The following is a 19595-nucleotide window of genomic DNA, read 5'->3' as shown; positions in this document are numbered from 1 at the left end:
TTACCTCTGCTTTATGTCATGAACTTTTTATTTCTTTGCCATTTGTTGTGTTAAAAGACAATAGGTTGCATTTTAACTAGCTGGTACATTTTAACTTTCCTTTTGGACTTTTCTGTCCATTCTCTTTGAAGAAGTTTCTTACGCAATCATTCAAGTTTTTGTGTATTGTTAAGTGCTGGATACTGTGTTCTAGACACTTGAGGTACATCAGTGAACAGACTGAAAAAATAAGTCCAAACAGATTTGTTTTAGGAGCAGTAACTGAACAAATCAATAAGAATTATTTCATTCCTTTTATACGTTCTTTCATTATAGGAAACACTCTTGTGTTTTTGTACCCTAAATTTAAAATGATAGTGGAAGAGCAATGAAATTGGTAATTTAAAGAGTAAAGTAAGGGAAACAGACTTTGGCCCAGTGGTTAGGGCGTCCGTCTACCACATGGGAGGTCCGCGGTTCAAACCCCGGGCCTCCTTGACCCGTGTGGAGCTGGCCATGCGCAGTGCTGATGCGTGCAAGGAGTGCCGTGCCACGCAAGGGTGTCCCCCGCGTGGGGGAGCCCCACGCGCAAGGAGTGCGCCCATGAGGAAAGCCGCCCAGCGCGAAAGAAAGTGCAGCCTGCCCAGGAATGGCGCCGCCCACACTTCCCGTGCCACTGACGACAACAGAAGCGGACAAAGAAACAAGACGCAGCAAATGGACACCAAGAACAGACAACCAGGGGAGGGGGGGGAATTAAATAAATAAATAAATCTTTTTAAAAAAAAGAGTAAAGTAAAATAAAAATAAAAGAAGAAAAATAAATTAATTAAATTAAAAGGGCATTCCAACAAATAATCCATCCTTTCATACCCACTCTCCTCAGAGAAATATTCCAGCCTCTGAAAGGGAGAAGAAAAGAGCATTTCTTTTGAATCTCAGAATTATTCCCAGGATTCAAATATATTTAATAATTTCAGTAACCTTTAGACTTAAAAATGCATACATGGGAAATTGTTTCATAGAAGGCTTGTCACTTTATGGGGCTGTTGCAGTGCCTCTTTCTGAAATACAGAGCATCAGAATCCCCACAAGTGCAAGAAGGATTGCAAACTCTGCAGAGTCATGGAGAAATATGGTACAGGGTGAAGAGGAACTAGATCCTGTGTTTTCTAGTCTCTGCTCATGGACTACAGCCACACTTTATCCTTACTAATTACTATGCAGTAGTATTCCTTACCATCAAGAATGAAAAACAGATCCTATATCACTATGTAGACTATCAACTGTAGACTCAGCTGGACCTTCCTTGGCATCTAAAACTCTTTACCCGGGGGCATAGGGCTCCAGAGCCTGGAGCCATAGCTGGGTAGATGCTTTATCTGACATGTGCAACATTAGGCTCTGTAATTTTATGAAAGACTGTCAGTTGTAGGTGGTGTTCTTAAATGTGATGACTCACTTGGTGCCATATCAGCATAAATTTGGCTTTCTCCTTGTATTAGTCAGCTAAAGGGGTGCTGATGCAAAATACCAGAAATTGGTTGGTTTTTATAAAGGGTATTTATTTGGGTTAGGAGCTTACAGATACCAGGCCATAAAGCATAAGTTACTTCCCTCAGCAAAGTCTATTTGGAATAAGATGGCTACCGACGCCTGCGAGGGTGCAGGCTTCCTGGGGTTCCTACGTTCCTGGGGCTTGCTTTTCTCTGGCTTCAAGGTTCCTTCCTTCCTGGGCTACTCTTTCCTCTGTGTGCTGACTTCCCAGGATTCCAGTTTAAGTCTTCAGCATCAAACTCCAAAATCCAAACTCCAACATTGAATGCCCCCAACTCTGTTCTTCGCCCTGCCTTTTATATGTGAGTCTCCACCCACCAAGGGGTGGTGACTGGGTGGGGACTCCACTCCCTAATGATAACTCAGTCATGTCCAGGTATCAGATTACAAACATAATCCAGTATTTCTTTTTGGAATTCATCAGTTATATGAAACTGCTATACATCTTGTACCTCTTGTTTCTCTGCTTTCTCAACTGTTAAAGCATTTCATACAGTCCCAACTTAATCAACTTAGTTATATTCTCAGTATGAGTACAAATTTTATCATTTTCTCCTGATCTTTTGGACTCCTTTCAGCCCCTAGTCTGTCTATCCGGCCAGCCCCTGGCCCCCATCGTCTGTCGTAGTTATCCATCGTCGACCTCCACCCTGTACCCCGTATGTGTGTCCCGTCCCCGCACCCGCCCCCCACCCCCATGTATGTTAATCCAAGTCCATTCATTGCTACGCTGCTACACTGTGTTTTGTGGGTTTTTTTTTTTTTTTTTTTTTAAGATTTATTTATTTAATTCCCCACCCTCCCCCGGCTGTCTGTTCTCTGTGTCTATTTACTGGTCTTGTTTCTTTGTCCACTTCTGTTGTCGTCAGCGGCACGGGAAGTGTGGGCGGCGCCATTCCTGGGCAGGCTGCACTTTCTTTCGCGCTGGGCGGCTCTCCTCACGGGCGCACTCCTTGCGCGTGGGGCTCCCCTACGCGGGGGACACCCCTGTGTAGCACGGCACTCCTTGTGCACATCAGCACTGTGCATGGGCCAGCTCCACACATGTCAAGGAGGCCCAGGGTGTGAACCGTGGACCTCCCATGTGGTAGACGGACGCCCTAACCACTGGGCCAAGTCCATTTTCCCTGTGTTTTGTTTTTTAAAAATATATTTTTTATTCTGCGCCCCCCCCCCATCTGCTCTCTGTGTCCATTCACTGTGTGTTCTTCTCTGTCCTCTTGCATTCTTGTTATGTGACACTGGGAAACTTGGTTTTTTTGGTTGCATCATCAGCTCTCCATGTGTGAGGCGCCACTCCTGGGCAGGCTGTGCTTTTTTTGCGTGGGGCAACTCTCCTTGTAGGGTACACTCCTTGTGTGGGGGGCACCCCTACACGGGGGACACCCCCAGGTCACAGGACACTCTTTGCGTGCAGCAGCACTACTCATAGGCCAGCTCACCACATAGGTCAGGAAGGCCTGGGTATTGAACCCTGGACCCTCCATATGGTAGGCAAACACTCTTATCAGTTGAGTCACAACCACTTCCCCATGCACTGTTCAGACACCAGGAGTTCAACATGCAGCAAAATGAAGTTCCAGGGAAGCAGACTTGGCCCAGTGGTTAGGGCGTCCGTCTACCACATGGGAGGTCCACGGTTCAAACCCCGGGCCTCCTTGACCTGTGTGGAGCTGGCCCATGTGCAGTGCTGAGGCACGCAAGGAGTACTGTGCCATGCAGGGGTGCCCCCGCGTAGGGGAGCCCCACACGCAAGGAGTGCGCCCCGTAAGGAGAGCCGCCCAGCGCAAAAGAAAGTGCAGCCTGCCCAAGAATGGTGCCGCACACATGGAGAGCTGACACAACAAGATGACGCAACAAAAAGAAACACAGCTTCCCATGCCGCTGACAACAACAGAAGCAGACAAAGAAGAAGACGCAGCAAATAGACACAGAGAACAGACAACCGGGGGGGGGGGAATAAAATTTAAAAAATCTTTAAAAAAAAAAAAATGAAGTTCCATTTCTGCTACCCAGAGTTACTAGACATTACATTTCTAGTTGGGAGAGATAAAATTAAACAAAAAAAAACCCCTAATGAATAATATGAATGCTACTATAGGAAAGTGTAGCAGGTAAGGAATAATACTATTATCAGGGGTGCTGTTTTGTATGGGCTGATAAGGCCTCTCTGCTAAGGTGACATTTGAGCCAGTGTCTGAAGAAAGCAAGGAAAAAGCCAAGCATATATTAATATCTGGCAGGGAAAAAAGAACATTCCAGGCAGAGGAGAGAAATGCAGAGCCCTGAGATGAGAACATGTGTGGTATAATCAAGCAACAGCAAAGAGACCAGAGTAGGCTGAACAGGAGGAAAGAGTGTTATGAGATGGGGATGGGTATTGCAGAAGCAGATCGTGGAGGGATTAGTAGGTCTTTGAGATGGGAAGCCATTGGAAAAATCTGAGCAGAAGAATAACATGGTCTGGATTGAGTTTTAAATGTGTCCCTCTGGCTTCTCTGGGGACAAGGGGAGGAGGAAGACTGTAAAGGAGAAAGGTAGAAGCAGGAAGACCAGTTAGGATTTAGTAAAAGAAGGTGGTTTGGACAAGGTGTATGAAATAATTGCATTCTCTGTGTGTTGTAAAGGTAGAGCCAACACGGCCTACAGGAAGTTTCAAAGGAGGACTCCAGGGTGTTTGATCTGAGCAACTGAGGGGAAGATGGGGGAGGAGCAGGTTTGAAGGGGGAATTAAGAGTTTGCTTGTCACATCTGAGATGCCTATCAGACATTAAGAAGCAAAGTTGTCCAAGAAGCAGGATCTGGAGTGCAGGAAAAAGATTGGGGCCAAAGCGGACTCATCAGGTTATGTTAATAGATAATATTTATGGTCATAAGACCAGATGACCCTAGGAATGCCTACCTTAAGTTCATTCAATTAAACTGTATTTCCCTTCTTCTCAGCCATTTTTTCTCAGATTTGATCTATGGTTTCTTAGTGAATAGTTCCCCTAGTCTTTGATTTCATGATCAAAAAAAAAAAAAAAAAAAGATTTGAAGTGGGGCAGGTCTTCATCATTCTTCCAGTGTTCACATAGGTTGCCTTGTGGGGTGGGCACTCCTGCTAGCCACAAAGAACCAAAGTACTCCTAACTGATAGTTGGAAGAGTAGAAAGAAGTAGAAATTCCCTTTTCATCCTGGGAATATAGAGATGCTCGAAATATTGTGAGTTCTGAATTCTAAAATATTTTACATTTAATTTGTGGGGAAGGGCTGGGAGATTCACTTGTAAATTAAGAGTTCCTTGTATATTGCCTAGAAAAGTTGGACAGCAAGAAAAGAATGAGTTCCTAAATTATGCTTTGTGTGAACGCACATTACTCTTGGTGTGTGTATTAAAGAAACAGCAGGCTTAACTGTTTGCCTTGTGTTTTTCCTTTTCCCTGAGATTTATTTAGCTTTGGGAGATCTCCTGAATTGTTTATGGACAAAATGTCAGAAGAGGCTTAATCAGAATACAATTTGTTGGTATTTGCATACGTAGATATGTATTCATTAACAGTGGGAGACTATCTGGCCCCACTCTGTTAGTGAAGACCTGATTTCAGCATGTGATTAATGGAACTGCCCCTTCCTGGCTGTGTTTTTCTTTGTGTATTGGGCCTGAAGTAGGGATGGCTTTGCATTTGACTCTGTTCAGTAAGGGGTTGTTATAAACTGCATTATTTGTTTTTATTGTGTCAGACCTGTTTTGAATGTTTACATGTAGAGAGAGAATGAAGAGCTTTTTATCCCTTGGTTAGCAGTAAGAGAGATCCTGTGTTCCACGAGAGAGCATGGGACAGCTTTCAGTCCTCCAAGGGACTGAACTTCCACCCTTTCTCTAGGGGGGAAACAGCTCCACCTTCCAAGTATTGGCCCAGTGTTTTCCGGTTGTTCCTCTCTAGATTTTCCTGTTTTCCATTTCACTCCCTCATCCTCTGAAACTCCCTATCATTTTCCTATTTGGCCAGGCTTCTCCACCCCATCTCAACTCTCACTCTCCTTTCCTACACCCACCCCAGCTTGGTGTTTACAACTTCATGAAGGTGCTTACTGTAATACCTTTCCCCTTAGTCATTGCTGGGGCACGCTTTGTGGATTGACTTGCTTTAATCTTTCCCTGTTAAGTCAGTTGTTCTAGTCCTTTAATTGTTATTTGTCTGTCTTCCCGAGCTCCATAAACCCAATCACCAAAAAAAGATCTCATCTTTTCCCACTGTGGCAGCCATGCAGCCATTGTCTGCCCCAGCACTCTCCCCTATTCTTGTTACAACTGAGTCAGTGCTCATTTTGTCATCAAATTAAATAGTAACTATACACCCAGCATGGTTTGTAGTTCTCTGTTTTAACCTATTAGTGTATACATATTTTATATTCTTTTTCCCTGGGTAAGTTTTTGTTTCGTTTTGTTTTTAAGGAGGTACCAGGGTTTGAATCTGGGACCTTATACATGGGAAGCAGGTGCTCAACCATTGAGCTACACCTCCATACACCCCCAAATTCCCCACCTCTTTTAATTCATTTAAAGGATAAGTAGTCACTAAATTTGTTTTGGTTTTGTGTTTTTATTGCTTTGAAGTTAAAATTGTAAACCTCTCTGCTTAGGCTTTAATCTTTTTATTGTTTATGAACCCAAAAGAACCCAGGTTGAATCAGGGTTCCACTGAGACTTCCAGGAAAAAATGTAAATGTTAAGGAAGCAACTATGAAATGATTCATAATAGGACTCCCCATTATGAATTCATACTGAGTCATTGCCTTAGGCTTGGACAGCTCAAAAGTACTGTCTCTCAGGTATGACATCAGCCCCCAGTTTCCACATTTGTAGTCATTTTAGGTATGTTAGGCATGCAATGTTCCCCCTTAGTCCAACTGGAGGTCCCCTCTAAGTCATACCTGGCCCTCCTGCCTCTCTTCACCCTGCAAGTTGAAACAGGGTTTGCTAGAATTTTGCATGGTTTGTTGAAACTCACATGTTCTGTGATCAGGTTTGCTAAATTTCTCTACAGATGACAATCGTGTGTACTTCTAAATCTTAGGTCTATGGGCACTGTGGAGTAATAAGCTTTCTCAATGACTTTTTTTTTTCCAGGCTGTTTATAGCTTTCTCCCCCAGTGGTTCTAACCTGTGTTAAAAATTTAGGGATTATAAAAGCCAGTTGAAAGGGACACCATAGAAGAGATATAGTGGAAGTTCTCATTAGTAGGGCAGGAGCATTTGAAAATGCTCATGTCTTACGTCCATTTTGACCCTGAATTCTGCAAAGAATGGCTAAAAGAATTACCTCTTTTTAAATGAGAAAGCAAATACATTACTTTGGGATTAGTCTTAAGCAATAGGAAAAGCAGAAAAATAACTTAAAGACAGATGAACTCTTTGGGTCTTTTTTTTTAGGCTCTGTCTAGTGTTGATCAATCCATTAGAGATTCCAATGTCAATCAGGAACTATTTGCTGAATTTTACTTTGATGGAGAGTATCTGTCCTCAAATAAGACTAAATGGGAAGATTTTAAAAATAGTACAAATAATTGGACACCTGGAGAAGATAGTACTTAAATTGAGACTTGGACCAGGATAGACAATGCAAGGTTTTGTTAATAGTGCAGATTACAGAGGGAGGAAACCATTAGGTCACATGCTAAGCTCACTGTGATCTTAGGCCAATCTCTTCCTTGTTTGTAAGGTGGAGCACCTGCTTAGGGTTTTTGTGAGAATTCAGTGAGGTATCTATGCACACGAGTGCCAGACACATAGTAAGTGCTCAACAGATTTTAGCCATGATTTTTATTATTTCTAATAGGAATTCAGGAAAGGGAGACATCAACTAAGGCAAGAGAAATCAAGGAGGCCTTCCTGGAAGTGGTGACGCTTGATGCAAACCTTACAGACAAATAGAAAAAAGAGTTGAGGAATTCTAGGTCAGAGAAACAGCTTGAGCAAAAAGAAATACAAACAAATGTGATGTAAGTGAGAAGCACTGAAGAGACCTGTATGACTAAAGAGGACATATTTGTATTAAGAAAGAATAGGAGATGAAGTTGGTTCACTAAAGCAGGACCCTTATTATTTAGCAGAGTTTGGACTTGGTGTTTTATAGCGTAACTAGCAGAGAGAGAGAGCGATCTGTAACAGGGAAGGTTAGTCTACAGTGGTACCATGGTAGATGAAGAGAAGACTGAGACTGAGATCTGAGAAGCTTGCTGGGATAACAGAGCATTAGGGGTCCAGACTTAGGAGTCTCGGTGAGGGGCGAGACATAGGCCTGTGTAAGAGCCAGGTCCAGGATAATGACAGTGGGGCTGTGGAAAGAACAGGCTCATTTCTCAAGAAGCACCGCGTGGTTTTGGCAATTCAGTTGCCTATAGAGGAGACTGAGAAATGGGGACCATTTTAAACTGGGCTTCTTTCAGTAGGTCCACTATGGTAGATAGCAGCCTCAAGAACTGACCAGAAGTCTGTTGTTGGTTTTAGGATCACTTTGGGGCAAGCGGTGTTTACATTTTGTTGTTGCTGTTGTTGCTTGTTTATTGCTCTGCAAACTGGAAGTAGCTTTCAGGGAACCCTTTAAACTTTGCTTCCCTGGAATTCATGAGACAGGAAATGACCCTGTTGATGGGAGCATTTCTCCCTGAGAATGCCAAAAAAGAGCCATACCTCTCTCTCACTGCAGAGGGCCCAGTGTTAGAGGGAAGGCTTTTACATCTCAACATCCCTGGCCCACCATTTTCTTAGGGTGTGTGATCTGGGCTAAATTCTCTAATTCCTCTGGGTCTCAGTTTTCCTCATCTATTTAATGGAAGTCTTAATAGTACCTAAATTAAATGGTAGTTGTGAAGTTTAAATGAGTTAATACATATAAAGCACTTTGAACAATGCCTGGCAAATAGTAAGCACTGAGTATTATAACTAATACTCTTGTCACTCCCTCTTTTTAAAAACACTCTGAAAAAAGCCAGAAGCATGTCTCTCTTGCTCAGGGCAAGTGAAAGAGTGGCTTACGAGTAGATAGATATCTTCTCTGTCTTAATATCGTAGAAAGGAATTTGGCATCACTTATTATTACAGAGTGGCTTGATTGCTGGTCTTGCCCTGAGAGTTCCTCTGTCTTTATTGTATTCTCATACTATCTCTGCAGGTGATTTTCTATGATAGCGACTGGAACCCCACTGTGGACCAACAGGCCATGGACAGGGCCCACCGCTTGGGGCAAACAAAGCAGGTTACTGTGTACAGGCTCATCTGCAAAGGCACCATTGAAGAACGCATTTTGCAAAGAGCCAAAGAAAAGAGTGAGGTAAAAACAAGTCAAAGGGATTACTATACTAGTGGAGAAAATAGAAAGTCCAAACCAGACTGACCAGGCTAAGACTGTTTAAAGCCCTTTTTGCCTGCATTGGTCATGAAGGAGCTAGGATTTCTTCTGAATAAAAATTGAAATTGAGTCCTATACAACAGTAGTCTCAAATGTCTTGACCATTCTTATTCCTTTCCACCAGAATGATATCCATAGTCTAGATTTGGCTGTTCGTGTGGTGACTTTGATACCAGAAATGGTCCTCATGTTTGACATATTTAGATGAGAAAGAAATAACTTTTTTTTTTAAGAAATGACATTTTGAGCCCTTATCCTAGTACTCTCATCCTGATCTGCCCCTGAATTATATGCCAAACTTTCTAGTTTCCAAAGAGATGGTGATTTTTTGTTTGTTTCCATCCTAATTCAGTATTATTGGGTCTTCTAGTTATCAGTTAACAGTCCCAAACAAAGAAGTTCTCGTCCTTTCTGTTGGATGTGCCAGTCACATAGCCATGAAAGAAATAAGGAAACCGGAGACCTTACCTAAAGAACGGGTTGAGAAATTGTTCATTTCTTTCTGGATATTTACCATAAGGTTGTAGATGCCTGGGGGTGACATTTTGTCTGCTTTGGTATAGATTCAGCGGATGGTGATTTCAGGTGGGAACTTCAAACCAGATACCTTGAAACCCAAAGAGGTGGTTAGTCTTCTTCTAGATGATGAAGAGTTGGAGAAGAAATGTACGTATTCTAAACCTATTAATGCTTCCTCCTCCCTTGTAAAAGTTATTTTTCTAGCCCCACACATCTGAAAATGATAGGGGTATTTTGCTGTAGGCCAAGAGGTATTTTATATTAAACCCAAAAAAGGATGTTTTATGGAATAGAAGGCAAATGTGACTTCAAATAAATTTTCAACTTGCAACAGGAAGGCTATATCTATCCATAGACTTCCAGCAGTTTTGAATTTACTGTATTCTGGCTAGAGAAATATTTCTGTGGAGAAGATGGAGAAACACTGCTGTAACATACAAACCCTTCTCCCATGTATTTCTGGGTTATCTGTGAGCATTCTGAGAACTTTCCACAGTATCACATTAGAAAATAAGTTCATAGTGCTTGTGGTTGCCACCAACTCCTACAATCACACTTGGTCTGTGCAATGCTCAGACATAAGCAGCTGAAAAGAAAAGAGAAAAAGAGACAAGGCAAGGAAAGGCCCATAATAATTAAAGTTATCTGTCTTAAATAGATAGAAATCACACCTTGGAACATAAACATCAGAGTATAGTTTCACATACTTAGTTTCACATGATCTTTTTAAATTTTCTTGGTAGTGAGACTGCGGCAGGAAGAGAAACGGCAACAGGAAGAAACAAATCGAGTGAAGGAGCGCAAACGCAAGCGGGAAAAGTACGCAGAGAAGGTATCTCTGGGGTGGGAGACAAGGGACCAGGGGGAGGGCAGGGATGCTTACATTCTAGGCTTAGGAGTTCCGTGGCTTGTCATCAGTCGGTTAACTGGTTGGTATCCACCTCCAGCCCTGTGTGATTGGCAGCAATTTTTTGGTGATTGAAGTGTGATGAGGAGAAACATCTCTCCCTGGTAGACCTGTACTTGCCTCAAAGTATGAGGCTAAATAAAAATGGATGCGATGGATTTTAATTACTGTTAGATTATTAGATTTCATAGAACCCTTTAAAGGGCCTACAAGATTTTTAGAGCCAATTCTTCTACCAGAATTCTCTAGTATACTATTCAGGATCTTCTTCTGTTAGAAATAATAAATCTCTGGCCAATGTGTTCATCTCTTTTTCTCCAATACACACCAAGGGTTTGAACTCTTTTTCATTTCCCTTCCGATTTTCCCTGTCTGAGGCCATCAGGTTAGCTGCAAAGTGGGAAGTAGTTTTCCTACATTTCTCCTTATCTTGCTCTTTCTACAAAAATACTGTATCAGTAATTCTTATCCTTGGTCTTTATTGATGTGTAAATTGGAAGCAAGGCCTGCAGGACCTCTTCTTATTCTGGGGTCAGCACTGACCAGGTTCTCAAACTTATGCCCAAGGCTATTGGTTTGGCATCATTTTACTACCTTTCAGGAAGTGTTCCCTAATTTTTTCTCCTAGGTTTGGCCTATCTTTGGGTTGTACTACCCTTCCTGTCTTCATCAGTCCTGACTGGGCTCTAGTCTTAAACAAGATAGCCACCTAAGCTTCAGGCATCTCCATAGCTCTGGTCCCTCTAATTCTACCCTTGTCTGTAACCCGGTTCTGTGGCCTGTTTGGTTTGCCAGAAGCTTATTGTCTGGCCACATGTTAAAACTGGTTCTTTTTTTTAAAACAAAAACAAAAAACTATTTCCTTTTTAAGTGGAGGTCAGCTTCTTCCCTATACCCAAGCTTGTATTGGGGCCTCATGTCTCTTTGACCTGGCAACCTAGGATCCTATCTATGTTATATTATCTTCCAGTAGACATACCAGTACTTCCTATTGTATGATCTATACCCTCAATTGGATCTGTTGCTCAAATGGATCTGTTTCTAGCTTGAAGGATGCTCCTGGTACTCACTGATTTTATTTACAAAGCTAAAAAACCCTAGGAATAAACACTGCAGTCCCTCCTAGCCTGGACTGCCATCTCTACCCATTTCCCCATGCTCTATTTCACAATTCCACCTTCAAATTTCTAACTCATGGGAGCAGATGTGACTCAAGCAGTTTAGCAGCTGCTTCCCACACAGGAGCTCTCGGGATCAGTTCCCAGTGCCTCCTAAAAACAAAAAAACAAACAACAAGCAAACAAAAAAAAAAACAACTCAGGGTTGCCAATGTGGCTCCATGGTTGAGTGCCATTTTCCTGCATACATGGTCCCAGGTTCAATCCCTGGCCCCAGTACCTAAAAAAAAAAAAAAAAAGGCTAGCTCATCTCTTATTCTATTTAGAATAAAAACAGCTTTAGCACTCAGAATGTCAAAGAAAAAAAAGGTGTTTTTCTCATTGAGGATATTGTAGGGTTTACAGAGTTTTCATTAGTATGTTATTCCTGCTCTAAGTATAGAAATTTCAGCTAATAATACAGAGTGATTAAATAAATATAAACTACACAAAGACATACTTATTAACTCTAATATGGGTGTAGACACAAATGTGCTGTAGTGGGCGACTGTGATTCCCAGATATATCCAAGCACAGTTCTGTGATCTGTGGCAGAGCCTTATCGAATTTGGTTCTAGAACTGTTTAATGTAGCTCAGTCACACAACCCCAGAGTTCACGTGTCAATTGAGAAAACAATGAAAAAAATATGTATTCCTTTAGTACTGTGAGACCCTTGGTTCTCCTTATGCATATATTAAAAGAAGGCTGAAACTTCAGGGCCTTCTATTAGGCAATGGATTCTTAAACTTTATACCAAAAGCACAAGAAACAACAGGAAAAAAAGATAAATTGGATCCCATCGAAATTAAAAACCTGTGCATGAAAGGCTGTTATCAAGAAAGTGAAAAGACAACCTACGAAATGGGAGAAAATATTTGGATATCACGTATCTAAGGATTTAATACCAGAATATATGAAGAACTCCTACAACTCAACATTTAAAAAGACAACCCAGTTTAAATATGGGCAGAGGATTTGAATAGACATTTCTCCAGAGAAGATATACAAATGACCAATAAGCACATAAAAAGATGCTCAACATAGTTAGCCATTAGAGAAACACAAGTTAAAACCACAGTGAGAAAAACGAAATATAGAAGTTTATAATAAGGAGCAGATGTGGCTCAAGCAGTTGAATGCCTGCTTCCCACCTGGGCGGTCCTAGATTCAGTCCCCAGAACCTCCTAAAAACAAAAACAAAATAACAAGCAAGCAAAAAAAAACAACTCAGGGAAGCTGATGCAGTTCAGTGCTTGAGCGCCAGCTTCTCACATACAGGGTCCCAGGTTTAGTCCCCAGCCCCTGGTACCTAAAAAAAAGAAGTTTATAATATAAAGAATGAAGGTTCTGTCATTGTTTTACTCCCCAGTCCAATCTTCTCTTTTTTCATTTTAATTTATTTAGTTTTAAGAGGTGCCAAAGGTTGAACCCGGTACCTTGTACATGGGAAGCAGACACTCAACCACTGAGCTACACCTCCTTCCCCCACTGCCATCTTCTCTTAAAGCCTATCCTTATGCTTTTTTTGTATTTCCTGATTTGCGTGTTTCTAGAAGAAAAAGGAAGATGAATTGGATGGGAAAAGGAGAAAGGAGGGTGTGAACCTGGTAATCCCATTTGTTCCCTCTGCTGATAACTCCAACCTCTCTGCTGATGGGGACGACTCCTTCATTAGTGTGGACTCTGCCATGCCCAGCCCTTTCAGTGAGGTGAGCTCCTTGTAGATAACTTTCTTTGCAGCAGTCAGGATCTTGGAGCAGGAGCACCGTGTGGCAGCTTTTGCCCCTCCTGGAGTCCTGCCTTGGGATCCGTAAGGAGAAAACTAAATGAGGTCTGTCTGGCTTCTCCAGCCACTGCTTGTTCTGTTAAATCTAACCCTCAGCATTGAAGTCAGACAGAAGAGGGAAATAATGGCAAGACCTGTGAAGTTTGGGCCCTTGGGCAGCTGCCTCCTGGGGAGTGCTGTGGGTGCACTGTGAGCTGGTGCTCATCGCAGACCCTTCCTCCTCTAGATTTCCATCAGCAGTGAGCTGCACACTGGCTCCATTCCCCCTGACGAGAGCAGCAGTGACATGCTGGTCATTGTGGATGACCCAACCTCCTCAGCCCCACAGTCCCGAGCCACCAACTCTCCTGCTTCCATAACAGGGTCCGTCTCGGACACCGTGAATGGTAAGTGGTTGTTTTAGTTTGCCAAAGGCTACCAATGCCAAGTGTCAGAAATGTGTTGGCTTTTATAATGGGAAATTTATTTGGGGAAAAGCTTAGAGTTCTGAGGCCACGAAATCTCCAAATCAAGGCATCATCAGAGATGCTTCTTCACCCAAGTCAGCTACTGTTGATCCTAGGGTCCTGCCACATGGCAAAGATGGCTGCTGACCTCTGCCTTCCCCTCCCGAATCTCCTGTCTCCAAGAGCTCAGCTGTGGGCAGCCAGGCATAGGGTTTGTCACTTTCCAGGGACAAGCTTCCTCTATCAGTCTCTGCTGCTCCACCTTCTCAGGGTCCTGAGTTCAGCAGTGAGTTGTCGGGCCTATGGCTCATCTCTCTGTGGGCCTCGGCTTCTTGAGCCTCACAGGGCTTCTGTTTTCCTGTAGTCCTCTCTGTCACATGGCAGGATCAGTATAATATGGCAGCTCCCTTTTCATGTGTGTCTCTCTCTATGTCTCCGTTTTCATCAGACCCAGCTGGAGGGCAGAGACTCAATCTGAGCCACCCCTCACTGATGTAGTCCAATCAAGAGTCTCACATCCACAGGAATGGATTATTCAAAAACATAATCTTTCCTTTTTTTGGAATTCATAAAAGAATTTCACACTGTTGCAGTGGTGCTGCTGCCTCCCACGGCAGGGGGCCAGCGTGCTGCCTTGAGAGAAGCATTGATTTGGTGGTAGGTGAAGGTCCTGGTTTCTTCTGTGATCATGGCATTTTCTTCTTTCTCCAATGCAGAGTGGAATAAAACAAAAATGAGAACTTAAAGGGTCATGTTTTCAATAGCCCTGTCCAGTGAAAAGGAGACAAAGTTTAGGGAAAGTAAAATAAGAATTTTTTAAAGATGTCAGCCTCCTTTGTTTTCTGGTCATCTCTGTCTTTCATATTTCACCCTTATTTTTGCTAGTTATTTATAAAAGTTAACTTTTCCGCATCTTTCCTCACTTTGCTGTGTGGGGTCCAGTGTTGCTGCTGTATCTTTGGGAGCTCTAGGTTTAAAACTTGAGTCTACAAGACCAGTGGTGTACAGACGAAGCCCCTGGGATTCATTTAGTTAACAATCCAGTGTAAACAAGAAATTCAGGAGTCCTGGAACCCTCTAGAAAGAAAAGCAATTTGAGGAGTCAGGCTGTTTTTGGCTGTTTAGAGTTCTTATTAACTCTGTTTAGAAGGAGAGCTAGGCCTTCATCCAAGTCCTGGAACAAACACCCTGATAGCCAGCTTTCTCTGTCAGGGCAAGACGATGGTAACATTTGAAGAGAATCATTTTTTCCTCTTTGCCTATTTATTCCCACAGGAATTTCCATTCAGGAAATGCCAGCTGTAGGACGTGGTCACTCAGCCCGAAGCCGAGGCCGCCCCAAAGGTTCAGGAAGCACAGCCAAAGGAGCTGGGAAAGGCCGGAGCCGGAAGTCCACGGCAGGCAGTGCTGCCGCAATGGCAGGAGCCAAAGCAGGGGCTGCGGCAGCTTCAGCAGCCGCCTATGCTGCATACGGGTACAACGTGTCTAAAGGTGTGGAGCCCAGGGTAGTGCAGGCTCCTTTCTGGAAGCTATTGAGTATTCTGCTACATGGAACGGGTTGGATACCCTCCCAGGCCAGGAACCTACTTCCCAGATCCTAAATTGCGTTTCTGGTTCATCACACTGAGCAGTCTTAACTCTTCCCTTGCCCTCGGACCTTCATATAGTGCTGCCTTTGAATTAGAAGAGGTGAGAAAGAGAGCCAGATTTCTGGACTGTACTACTTGAACATTCAGAGTTTTCCCTGGCTTGAGAAGTGATTTTTTTCTCCTAGATTTTTCTCTGAGGCCCACATTTCAGTCATCCACGTTAGTATAGTTAATGTTTCTTCTGCTGTGTGTGTAGGAGTGTAACACGTGGATCCTGCTCTTGAAAGTATTGCAGAAGTAGGAAAGAGGAACTGTACATGGATTTGGAATGTGTTTAAAAGCAATAAAAGGCAGTAGGCAAATAAGTGAAAAGAGAGGGAAGGCCCTTAATTGTGGTTGTGGGTCAGAAAAAGAAGGAACCACTGGACCCGAGGTTGAGAAGGCTGCCAGTCTATGATTCAGAAAGGAGAAAGGTAAGGAAGGATTTAGGATGGCAACAAAGAGTTGGGAATGACCAAGACATGTCGTGACTCACCGAGCAGGTCGTGTGGTTGTGCCGAGAAGGAGCACTGAGAGTCAAAGTTGGAAAGCCATGGTGAGACCTGAAGTGGGGCTTTTTGCTCAGCTAAAGTCCTTCGCTTTATTGGGTATGTGACAAGGGACCTCAAAAAATTAGAGAAAGGACATACTGCCATGACCATGACAAGTGAAAGATAATTGTAGCCTTGGGATGCAGGACTTCTGAGAATGGTGAGAAGGGGAATGAATGGTATCAAAGTGTTCTTTTACAGATTTCTCTCCTCTTTCAAAACATGGCCTTACTATCTAGTACATAGGATTGTTGTAGGAAAGAAATTCACTTTTGAATAGAAAGTGCGTGGCCCATGTATAATTAAGGGCTCAGCAAATGTGATGTTTAATAGCCTAGCCTAATGTTTCTTAACCTTTTTCTAGGTTGTCACATCCTTGGAAAACAAAAATCATGCAGTGGTTTAAGACCACCATGGCAGGATCTCACCCATGGATGGGCAGAGTGGGATGCTCAGCAAGGTTTCTCGTGGAAACCTGGACTGAGGAGGCAGGAGGTGTAGAGGAAGCAGCAGATGGTAGAGTGTTGCAAGAAAAATCAACAGTGCTTGTTAACTGGGAAGGGAGAACGTGGGAAAGGACTGATTCAGAGATTACCCACAGTTCTACTGTGGATGAAAAGAGACAGTGTCTGCCCACCAAGCACTTAGAATGCTTTTTTAGGGAAGTAAAACCAGTGCAAAGAAACAAAGGAAGGGAAGCAGACTTGGCCCAATGGATAGGGCGTCTGCCTACCACATGGAAGGTCCGCAGTTCAAACCCCAGGCCTGGACCCGTGTGCAGCTGGCCCATGCGCAGTGCTGATGTGTGCAGGGAGTGCCCTGCCACGCAGGGGTGTCCCCCGCGTAGGGGAGCCCCACACGCAATGAGTGTACCCTGTAAGGAGAGCTGCCCAGCGCGAAAGAAAGTACAGCCTGCCCAAGAATGGTGCCACACACACGGAGAGCTGACGCAGCAAGATGATGCAACAAAAAGAAACACAGATTCCCAGTACCTCTGATAAGGATATAAGTGGTCACAGAAGAACACACAGCAAATGGACACAGAGAGCACATGGGGGGTGGAGGGATAAATAAATCAATCTTTAAGGAAAAAAAAAAGAAACAAATGAAGACTCATGTTAGACAACATATTACCAGATGTAGGTGGATTTGGTTCATACTAGGAAAAAGAGTTTACTGTTTCCCAGGGAGCCATTGCCCAAAGGTATTGAACTGGGTGCTTGAAGTAGCAGGGCTTGGCGAGCAGAAGTGGCCATGCCCAATACAGGGACTACACTGGTACAGATACAGGCTAGAGTATGGGCAGTCTTGTGCCCTCTGGCTAGACAGATTAGGGAGTGGAGAATATCTTCTAAAATGTTGAAGGAAGCAGCTATTCACAATTGGTGCCTCAGGAAAGAATAAAAGAAAATGCCTAATAGTTATACCTTGGCTTCCATGGATTGTCTCACAGCTGCTCTGTGCTTGAGCATGAAGGTGATATCTTACTCCATGTGGATGAGGTAGTCTGGAGAGGGCTTGGTGGATGTAGTTTTTCCCTTGAAAACCCATCCCTTTTAACTGAAAAGACAGTTGGCAGGAAGAGCAAGCAAACATGCCCTGAAGGGTTTAGTGGGACTGGCAAGAAGCAGCAGGGAGGGCCTCGCAGACCACCTCACCTCCCTTCCACATTCCACTTAGGCCTCAGGCTGCCCAGCGACTCCAGCAGAACTGGTGTTTACACTCTTGTCTCTCCCTGTGCCCACAGGAATCTCTGCCAGCAGTCCTCTGCAGACATCGCTTGTTCGGCCTGCTGGCCTTGCTGACTTTGGACCTTCAAGCGCCTCTTCTCCCTTGAGCTCCCCTTTAAGCAAAGGAAACAATGTTCCTGGGACTCCCAAGAGCCTCCACATGACCAGCAGCTTAACCACAGACTCCCTGGTCCGGAAACAGGGGAAAGGCACCAACTTCTCTGGAGGACGGTAACCACCTGGGCCCTCCAGCTTCCTTCAACCAAACCAGAAGAAGCTAGAGTCCTTGCCAGCGAACGGTGTTTGGATGTGCAACATCTTACATCCTAAGTCAGGGTGGAGAGGACCAGCTGGAGCAAGGGAAGAACAGGGAGGTGGTTGGTGTGAGCGCTTATATTACCTGTGTCTCCAAAGGAGTGCCCTGGGGTTGCCTAAAGGAAGAAGGCCCAGGGACAGGGGTCAGCCTCACCATATCTCAAAAGAACTTTATAGCCGAGTCTTAAGCCTCTTACTGGGAAAAGGCCTGATATAGACCCCCTCTAGATGCTCAGGCACACAGCTCCATCCCCATTCCACCCTTTGGCTCTGGTTATGTCCCTTGCAAAGGCATGCAAGTGCTGTGGAGAGCCTTCCTTGGTGGAGTCTTCTCTTAGGGTTGTGATTTCCTGTAGGGCTAGGAAGGGAGGGAATCGTGTACCTGGCATCCTCAGTCTCTGGGGAGCTTCCCAGGTCTCCAATCCCCATTTGCCAGTGTGTGATCATTGAAGAGAGCAGTGAGGGTGAGAGAACGTGGTGGCATGTAAAGATAACAGAAGGCTAGGGGACACATACCATAGGCAGTTGATTTCCCAGCATTTCCTCCCCCATCCTGCATGGTTCACACCAAAGAACCTTCAGGTCCCACCAGCAACAGTAGCAGCAGCCCTCACCCAAGGGACTCCCAGAAGCCAGTAAAGAGACCAGGATCCACCTCAGTCAGCAGGGCATCCTCACCGTCCTCTTGCAGACTCCTTTGCCCTTCCTGAATGCACAGTCTCCCCCAGCCCTTGCCCTTCAGCCCCCTGCTTGGCTGTATGCACTGTCTGTATTGCACTGAGAAAGGAAGGGACCGCAGGAGTGAGGTGAAAAGGATGGAGATAGGGCAAGTTCAGCACCAACCCTCCCAGCCTCAGCGCCACCAGCCTGAGCTTGCTGCCCTCCAAGAGAGGCAAAGGGATGGTTTTTGCATGGGAGGTGTTTCTGCCTGCCGCAGCCTGATGTCCCTGGTGGAGTAGGTGCTTCTGGGCAGGCCAGCCTCTAATTTGCACACCTGAAAATCGCGGAATTGAGTTTAGATAGATTGATTTTTAAAACTTTTTTTTGGAGTAGGGCTTGTAGGGGAATCATTTAATTTAAATCAGTAAGATTCCCCTGCCCAAACCCAGACTCCTGTGTACAGATGCTATTTAGAGGGAATCAGAAAAATGCCAAGCCTTTTTTCTCTTTGAATGTGCTGTCTATTTTTATAACTGAACTTGTACATATGTATAAAGAGAGACACATCTTTCTTTTACTAACTGGAGAAAAAAAAATCTTAAATAAAATGGAGTGAGATAATTTTATGTAAATTGGAGTGTCTGTGCTCTTTTTTCATTTTTTTAGGTTGTTTTTTTCCCCCTAGATGGCTCCCTCATCTGTTTGCTCATTGCTCATAGTTTGTGCTTGTTGTCTGCTTGTTACCTGTTTTGTTTTCTCTTTAGGAGGCGTCAAAACCAAATCCAGGACCTCCCATTTGGGAGGCAGGCACCCAACTGCTTGGGCCACATCCACTTCCTGCTCGTTTATTTTTGCTCTTTCGTCTTGCTTGTTTTTTTTTTGTTTTGTTTTGTTTTTTTTAAGATTTATTTATTTATTTAATCCTCCCCCCCTCCCCTGGTTGTCTGTTCTTGGTGTCTATTT

The 19595-nt window shown here is 43.9% G+C and overlaps 1 protein-coding gene across 2 annotated transcripts in view; it reads left to right on the top strand.

The window, feature by feature from the left end:
- The window catches only part of INO80 (INO80 complex ATPase subunit), a 114734-nt gene extending 95470 nt beyond the window's left edge, over nucleotides 1–19264 (top strand). The window contains exons 30-36 of one of the 2 annotated variants that reach the window (XR_011648411.1): nucleotides 8695–8853; nucleotides 9495–9597; nucleotides 10194–10282; nucleotides 13070–13225; nucleotides 13529–13688; nucleotides 15024–15437; nucleotides 17675–19264. Coding sequence is in view for 1 of the 2 variants with exons in the window: in XM_004481521.5 (XP_004481578.1) it covers nucleotides 8695–8853; nucleotides 9495–9597; nucleotides 10194–10282; nucleotides 13070–13225; nucleotides 13529–13688; nucleotides 15024–15239; nucleotides 17675–17892 (1101 nt within the window). In the remaining variant the exon portion in view is untranslated. The remainder of the gene's footprint in view (nucleotides 1–8694; nucleotides 8854–9494; nucleotides 9598–10193; nucleotides 10283–13069; nucleotides 13226–13528; nucleotides 13689–15023; nucleotides 15438–17674) is intronic. The other variant, XM_004481521.5, reaches the window with a different exon arrangement.
- Nucleotides 19265–19595: the final 331 nt, after the last annotated feature.

Source organism: Dasypus novemcinctus, chromosome 3 (assembly GCF_030445035.2).
Source record: "Dasypus novemcinctus isolate mDasNov1 chromosome 3, mDasNov1.1.hap2, whole genome shotgun sequence".
Classification (NCBI taxonomy): Eukaryota; Metazoa; Chordata; class Mammalia; order Cingulata; family Dasypodidae; genus Dasypus; species Dasypus novemcinctus.
The sequence above is the reverse complement of the archived record's forward strand: the minus strand, read 5'-3'. Positions and strand labels throughout refer to the sequence as shown.